Raw genomic sequence first — 8,128 nt, forward strand, 5'->3', positions numbered from 1 at the left:
AAAGTGCTGGGATTGCAGGCTTGAGCCACCACGCCCAGCTGTTTGGAAGAGTGCTTTTTCCCATACTCCTTAGCCCCAGGCAAAAGGTCGCTGGAGGTCTTGACTCCTTCAGTATATGCATTTGCATTTGGTGTTTAGAATGCTTTGCCACATCAAGATTGTGAGTTTATTTTTTTAAACAAGTTTTTTATGTTTATTTGTTTATTTTTTTTTTAGAAATATGAGCCTGTTAAAAATAATACTGCTATTTCAGATAGGAAACTTAAAGTGAGCCGTCAGTTTTAGAGAATTTTTGTTTGTGAGGCATATGGATTCAGTCTTTTCTTCGTTTCTAGTTAAGTGGCGTTTGTTTTAGTTTCCTGATTGTTTCCTCTTAAAAAAATGTTGATGGGCTTGAGTGGAACACAATGATGTGGGTTGAATGGCTGTTGAGGCTTTAAACAAAGGGTAATGGTGAGTGGCTGTGTGCCCAGTTGATGGAGTCTGTCTGGTCCCAGCTCCGTAACTTCATGAATGATCTGAGAGAGGAGCATCACAGTGGTGTTTTTCTCTTTGAGAAATGTTAATGAGGGAGAGGGGGAAGCGCTGAGAAAGACAGTTTAGTGCTTCTAACGTGATTTTGTTTTTTTCCTGTGATCTTTTGGTTTCTTAGGTTGAAAGACTTTGTTCCAGAGCAATGTAAAAATTCCCTGTAATACTATTGAGGAGGAATTAAAAAGAGACAAGCTAGTTTTGAAATGGAGATTTTTTTTGTTTTTTGTTTTTTTTTTTGAGACGGAGTCTCGCTCTTTTTCCCAGGCTGGAGTGCAGTGGCGCGATCTCCGCTCACTGCAAGCTCTGCCTCCTGGGTTCACGCCATTCTCCTGCCTCAGCCTCCCGAGTAGCTGGGACTACAGGTGCCCGCCACCATGCCCGGCTAATTTTTTGTATTTTTTGGCCAGGATGGTCTTGATCTCCTGACCTCGTGATCCGCCCGCCTCGGCCTCCCAAAGTGCTGAATTACAGGTGTGAGCCACCACACCTGGGTGGAATGGAGATTTATATACAACCTGGTATATAATATCTTCCATACATAGATAATGTAGGATAGAAAAAGCGAGAAGATATTATTTGATATCAGAGGTCAAATGATGATTGCAAATATATCTAAACAATATTATGGGCCAGGCGTGGTAACTCATGCCTGCATTACCAGCACTTTAGGAGGCTGAGGCAAGAGGATTGCTTGAGGCCAGGAGTTTGAGACCAGCCTGGGCAAATACAGGGACTCTGTCTCTACAAATAAAATTATTTAGCCAGGCATGGTGGTGCATACCTGTAGTCCTAGCTATTTGGGAGGCTGAGGCAGGACTCAACTCCTTGAGCCCAGGAGTTAGAGGTTACAGAAAGCTATGATTGTGCCAATGTACTCCAGCCAGCCTGGGTAAAAAAGTGAAACCCTGTTTCTTTAAAAAAAAAAAAGAAAAAAAAGAAAATGATTATGCCTTTATGTGTTGTGTGTATCATACTAAACCCAATGCTATGCATAGAGGAAATTTTACGGTCTATAGTGTTACCTAAGTACTGGGGCCTTGCATAAAGTAGATACCTGGTAATTATTTGTTGACTACTCCATGTCTAGTCAAATGGCACTTTAATTTTATGTTTTGGAACTGTTCAGTATTAAGGATTAGTAATAGGAAAAAGACTTAACATTGAAATTCTGTGAATTTAAGTCATTGTCTTCTGAAGATGGAGTACTTTAAAAGCTCCAGGGAGTTATCTGGAAAAAAATGTAAGCAGCTTTCCATCAAAAGACATTATGGGGCTGGGCGCGGTGGCTCACGCTTGTAATCCCAGCACTTTGGGAGGCCGAGGCGGGCAGATCACGAGGTCAGGAGATCGAGACCACGATGAAACCCTGTCTCTACTAAAAATACAAAAAATTAGCCGGGCACGGTGGCGGGCGCCTGTAGTCCCAGCTACTTGGAGAGGCTGAGGCAGGAGAATGGCGTGAACCTGGGAGGCGGAGCTTGCAGTGAGCCGAGATTGCGCCACTACACTCCAGCCTGGGAGACAGAGCGAGACTCCGTCTCAAAAAGAAAAAAAAAAGACATTATGGTTAAGGTTTGTACTGTAGGCCTGGCGTGGTGGCCCATGCCTGTAATCCCAACACATTGGGAGGCTGAGTTGGCTGGATCACGAGGTCAGGAGATCGAGACCATCCTGGCCAATGTGGTGAAACCCCGTCTCTACTAAAAATAACAGAAATTAGCTGAGTGTGGTGGTGTGTGCCTATAGTCCCAGCTACTCAGGAGGCTGAGGCAGGAGAATTGCTTGAATCCAGGAGGTAGAGGCTGCAGTGAGCCAAGATGGTGCCACTGCACTCTAGCCTGGGCGACAGTGAGACTCTGTCTCAAAAAAAAAAAAAAAAAAAAAAAATTTGTACGGTGAAAACCTCGTAGAGCTCTGATCTTGAAACCTCGTATTTCATATTGCCTGAACAGTCGGAAGGCTCCTAGACAACTCTGATTTTGGCTCAGTTTTCAATAGCTCCAAAGAATAAGAAAAGGAGAATCTGATACTGCTGGCAGTCTGCACTCTTGCCTTTCTGGGCCAAGACATGCTTTTCCAAATAAAATCAAGGAAATAGTAAACCACTAGTAAAAATGAATAAAGCATCCAAGAGTTTGCCTCCTGTCATGTCGTTTTGTCCTTTTTGTTTCTAGGCTGTCTGATATTAAACTTACATGCCAAAACTATTCTGTGGGCTTGTCCTTCCTACTTCCCCTTTCAAGTTGGTGGGAAATAATTATGGAAAGATATTATGTTTATTATATATTCATTGTTTTTATTGCATGCTGTTTCTGTTTAATAGTCTCTGCATACATTTACAAGTGCAATTTTTATTTATTATTATTATTTTTTGAAATGCAGTCTCACTCTGTCACCCAGGCTGGAGTGCAGTGGCGTGTTCTCAGCTCTGCAGCCCCCGCCTCCCAGGTTCAAGTAACTCTGCCTCAGCCTCCTGAGTAGCTGGGATTACAGGTGTGCACCACCACGCCCAGGTAATCTTTGTATTTTTTTTAGTAGTGATGGGTTTTCACCATGTTGGCTAGGCAGACCTCCACCTCCTGACCTGACCTCAGCTAATCTGCTCACCTTGGCCCCCCAAAGTGCTGAGATTACAGGCCTGAACCATCACGCCCGGCCTGCAAGTGCAATTTTTAAAAAAGCTTTGCAAACACCTCTTTACTGAGCTAATTTGGGTTATAGATAGCATTGGGAAACCATCTGTCTGTCTGTCTATCTATCTATCTATCTATTTATTTATGACAATCTCACCCTGTCACCCAGGATGGAGTACAGTGGTGCAATGTTGGCTCACTACAACCTCCGCCTCCCGGGTTCAAGTAATTCTCGTGCCTCAGTCTCCAGAGTAGCTACTACAGGCCCTTGACACCATGCCCAGCTAATTTTTCTATTTTTAGTAGAGATGAGGTTTTGCCATGTTGGCCAGGCTGGTCTCAAACTCTTGGCCTCAAGCGATTCACCTGCCTCAGCCTCCCAAAGTGCTGGGATTACAGGCTTGAGCCACCATGCTGGCCAGAAACTATTTAAAAACAAACTCTTGGGGTGGGTGCAGTGGCTCATGCCTATAATCCCAGCACCTTGGGAGGCTCAGGTGGGCGGATCACAAGGTCAGGAGATAGAGACCATCCTGGCTAACACAGTGAAACCCTGTCTCTACTAAAAATAGAAAAAATTAGCTGGGCGTGGTGGCACACGCCTGTAATCCCAGCTACTCGGGAGGCTGAGGCAGGAGACTCACTTGACCAGGAGGTGGAGGTTGCGGTGAGCTAAGATCGCACCACTGCACTGGGTGACAGAGCAAGACTCTATCTCAAGAAGAAAACAAAAACAAAAAAACTTGGGGGCCTGCTACAGGAAAGCTTAGGTGAGTAAATACAGCAAAACAAGACATGATTATTATTATTTTTTTTTTTTGAGATGGGGTTTCGCTCTTGTTGCCCAAGCTGGAGTGCAATGGTGCCCAGGCTGGAGTGCAATGGTGCAACCTTGGCTCACTGCAACCTCCACCTCCCTGGGTTCAAGCGATTCTCCTGCCTCAGCCTCCTGAGTAGCTGGGATTACAGGCGTGCCCCACCATGTCCAGCTAATTTTCTATTTTTAGTAGAGACGGAGTTTCTCCATGTTAGTCAGGCTGGTCTCAAACTCCCGAACTCAAGTGATCTGCCTGCCTCGGCCTCCCAAAGTGCTGGGATTACAGGCGTGAGCCATCTTGCCCAGCCCAAGACATAATACTTTTGTGGAGTATCTTAATAACTATTGCCTACAGTAGTTAATGGTATATCTTATCTCCATAGAACCATTTTTTTTTTCCTTTTGGTTTGTGAATTTGTTGTATGAATTGGTTCTGAGTTTGGTTTTCAACACATTTTATTTAAATGGAATTTATATTTAGGTTTCAGTAGTTATTAGTGTGAGGGATACTCTTGAAATTTGTGCCAGGTACTTTCTGGCTTAAACTATTATGGATCAGGCCTAGGGTAGCTGAAGTTCTAGATTATTACTGTGAAATCAAGTGCTGTTTTTGTTAATGTTCATTTGTCTGGTATAAGTTTGCTCTGGGGCTAAGCTAGATCTATGGAAAGACTTAACCCTTTTCCAGAAAGCTTCCAACTTAGGGAAAAAAAATTTTTTTTTTTTTTCTAATTCTGACTGTTCCACTTCTGAAAAAATCAGATCCACAGATCAGACTTGTAAATGATCTGTTTTCTTAAGATACCTTCTAACAGAATGGGTCTCCAGGGAACCGAGTGGCAGTTCATCTCCCTAAATGTAATTTAACATCACATTTATCTACACACCGCAGTTTTGGAGGCATACTTGGAGATTGAACTTATACTTCTCTTGGCTTATTTTATTTTATTATTTTATTTTATATTTTATTTTATTTTATTTTATTTTATTTTATTTTATTTTATTTTATTTATTTTTGAGATGGAGTCTTGCTCTGTCGCCCAGGCTGGAGTGCAGTGGCGCGATCTCGGCATACTGCAAGCTCCGCCTCCTGGGTTCACACCATTCTCCTGCCTCAGCCTCCTGAGTAGCTGGGACTACAGGTGCCCACCACCACGCCCGGCTAATTTTTTGTATTTTTTTAGTAGAGATGGGGTTTCACCATGTTAGCCAGGGTGGTCTCGGTCTCCTTACCTTGTGATCTGCCCGCCTTGGCCTCCCAAAGTGCTGGGATTACAGGCATGAGCCATCGCACCCGGCCAGCTTTATTTTTATAATTTTGTGTCTGATATATTTCTTTCTTTTTTTTTTTTTTTTATAGTTTAATGTATTTTAATAGCAAACTTACAGGAACAGCACAGAAGACAGACGACATTAAAAACATGTACTTGCATGTAGGACAACTCAGTTAGAAAAGTATAGTGAATGGATGGAATCTACTGTATGATAAAAATGCTACTAACACCATTTAGTTGCCATCAATAAGAAATTTACTTGTTTTAAAAAAATCCAAATGCTGGCATTGTCCAGAAAAATTTAACAGGTTTATTTATAATTATTATAAAGTTGAACCGCTGAAACTTGTTACTGAAACATTTTAACTTGCATTAATGCTTTACGTCTCCACATTTATACTAAAAATTCACACACAAATGAAAATGGAAAAACTGCCAATACCTGATTTCTGTCCCCTATTTTTCCACTCTCAATCATATACTTAGGTACCTTTTGACCCCATGGAAAAAAATATATAACGTTCAGAACTACCAATAACAGGAAGAAGAGATTTTTTTTTTTTTTTTTTTTTTGAGAATGAAATGTTTCCCATCATAGTGGATTCTTAAGCACGTTCTCCATGTATGCGGCATGCTAGCTGGATGTCTTTTGGCATAATTGTTACACGTTTGGCATGGATAGCACACAGGTTGGTGTCTTCAAAAAGGCCAACCAGATAGGCCTCACTTGCCTCCTGCAAAGCACCGATAGCTGCGCTCTGGAAGCGCAGATCTGTTTTAAAGTCCTGAGCAATTTCTCGCACCAGACGCTGGAAGGGAAGTTTGCGAATCAGAAGTTCAGTGGACTTTTGATAACGTCTAATTTCACGGAGCGCCACAGTACCAGGCCTGTAACGATGAGGTTTCTTCACCCCTCCAGTAGAGGGCGCACTCTTGCGAGCGGCTTTTGTAGCCAGTTGCTTCCTGGGTGCTTTACCACCGGTCGATTTGCGGGCAGTCTGCTTTGTACGAGCCATGGTACAGAGACCTCCTTACTTACCCCCTTCTCCTTCGGCTGGAGCTCGGTGAGCGAGAGGCGGCTCTGGCGTTGGAGAGCGACGGCCATGTCTGATACATTTCTAACATAATTGTGTAGAGAAGCTGAGATTTCTTGAACTTTGGAAAACATTGAAATCTTGATAGAAAAAGTAGTAAATATGGCCAGGCGCCGTGGCTCAGGCCTGTAATCCCAGCACTTTGGGAGGCCAAGGCGGGTGGATCACCTGAGGTCAGGAGTTGGAGACCAGCCTGGCCAACATGGTGAAACCCTATCTCTACAAGAAATACAAAATATTAGCCAGGCTTGGTGGCAGGCGCCTGTAATCTCAGCTACTCGGGAGGCTGAGGCAGGAGAGTAGCTTGAACTAAGGAGGCGGAGGTTGCAGTGAGCAGAGATGGTGTCACTGCACTTCAGCCTAGGCAACAAGAGTGAAGAAACTCTATCTCCAAAAAAAAAAAAAGAAAAAATGCTAAATATAACTTCTATTGTGGTCTGGAAAGAAATAGCAGCATACATAGGTCATAGAAACTTCAGTTGAGTTTATATTGATGTAACTGCTTTTATGAAGAGGGAGGGGAAAAACTAAGAATTGAATATATTTAACTATTTTGCAAGAGAGTGTCACTAAAATAATTTTAATTTTTTTTTTTTTTTTTTGTGATAGAGTCTCGCTCTGTTCCCCAGGCTGGAGTGTACTTGAGCAATCTCAGCTCACTGTAACCCCTGCCTCTTAGGTTCAAGTGATGCTTCTGCCTTAGCCTCCCAAATAGCTGGGATTACAAGTGCCCGCCACCAGGCTTAGCTAATTTATTTATTTATTTATTTATTTGTTTATTTTTTGAGATGGAGTCTCGCTGTGTAGCCCAGGCTGGAGTGCAGTGGTGCGATCTCGGCTCACTGCGACTTCCGCCTCCCAGGGTTTAAGCAGTTCTCCTGTCTCAGCCTCCCAAGTAGCTGGGACTACAGGCATACACCGCCATGCCTGGCTAATTTTTTGTATTTTAGTAGAGAGGAGGTTTCACCGTGTTGCCCAGGCTGGTCGTGAACTCCTGAGCTCAGGCAGTCTGCCCGCCTTGGCCTCCCAAAGTGCTGGGATTATAGGCATGAGCCACTGTACCCGGCCAATTTTTGTATTTTTAGTAGAAATGGGGTTTCACCATGTTGACCAGGCTAGTCTTGAACTCCTGACCTCAAGTGATCCACCTGCCTCAGCTTCCCAAAATGCTGGTATTACAGGCTTGAGCCACCGTGCTGGCCACCGCGCTTGGTCTAATATTTCTTCAGAAATGTATACTGTATGGTACTATTTCTTGAAGGTAGCTTGCTGAAAGAATAAGATCAGCTTTCTGAATTGCCAGATCCAGAACATAAAAAAAAAAAACAAAAAACACTGTGACCGAAAAAAAAAAGCCTTCTGGATCCACCCCCAGGAATCCTAGTGGGTTCCCATGGTAACAACCTCTTTGCTTACAACTTGTCACTGTGTAACTGTCACTGGGGTTCAGAGAAAAGCCAGTATAGCAAGAACTGTGTGGCATTAACAACTCCTTAATAAACTGCTGTTGCACATTTGCAATGAGCCAGAAATAGAAAAGAAAGTTTTAAGGTTTTAATTTCTGTGTTCCGTTAATTAGAAGCTTTAAAAAGCTGCCTAATTATGGTAAGGTGCAGCAGTGGGAAGGTGGTGGGTGGCCCAGGCAGGCATAGGAGGGAGAAAAAGTAAGCTATAGGCTCAAAATGTTAGAAACTTCAGAGATTTTTTTCTTCTTTAATCCTGTCATTTTGAAAATGAGGGACATGGAATGCCTTACTTAAATTCACATAGAGATAG

The 8,128-nt window shown here is 43.0% G+C and overlaps 2 protein-coding genes across 27 annotated transcripts in view; one reads left to right on the forward strand and one right to left on the reverse strand.

The window, feature by feature from the left end:
* Positions 1 to 8,128, forward strand: part of CELF1 (CUGBP Elav-like family member 1) — a 91,373-nt gene that overhangs the window by 14,527 nt on the left and 68,718 nt on the right. For 18 of the 26 annotated variants that reach the window (XM_055281547.2, XM_055281549.2, XM_055281550.2 and 15 more), the window contains exon 2: positions 2,917 to 3,047. The exons of the other annotated variants lie outside the window; for them this stretch is intronic. The gene's annotated coding sequence lies outside the window, so the exon portion shown is untranslated. The remainder of the gene's footprint in view (positions 1 to 2,916; positions 3,048 to 8,128) is intronic. 26 annotated transcript variants of the gene reach the window in all.
* On the reverse strand, positions 5,317 to 6,560 carry LOC129484147 (histone H3.3A-like). The gene has a single exon (XM_055281608.2). It carries the CDS (start codon positions 6,272 to 6,274, stop codon positions 5,864 to 5,866), a length of 411 nt encoding a protein of 136 aa, XP_055137583.1. The 5' UTR covers positions 6,275 to 6,560; the 3' UTR covers positions 5,317 to 5,863.

This window comes from Symphalangus syndactylus, chromosome 6 (assembly GCF_028878055.3).
Source record: "Symphalangus syndactylus isolate Jambi chromosome 6, NHGRI_mSymSyn1-v2.1_pri, whole genome shotgun sequence".
NCBI lineage: Eukaryota > Metazoa > Chordata > Mammalia > Primates > Hylobatidae > Symphalangus > Symphalangus syndactylus.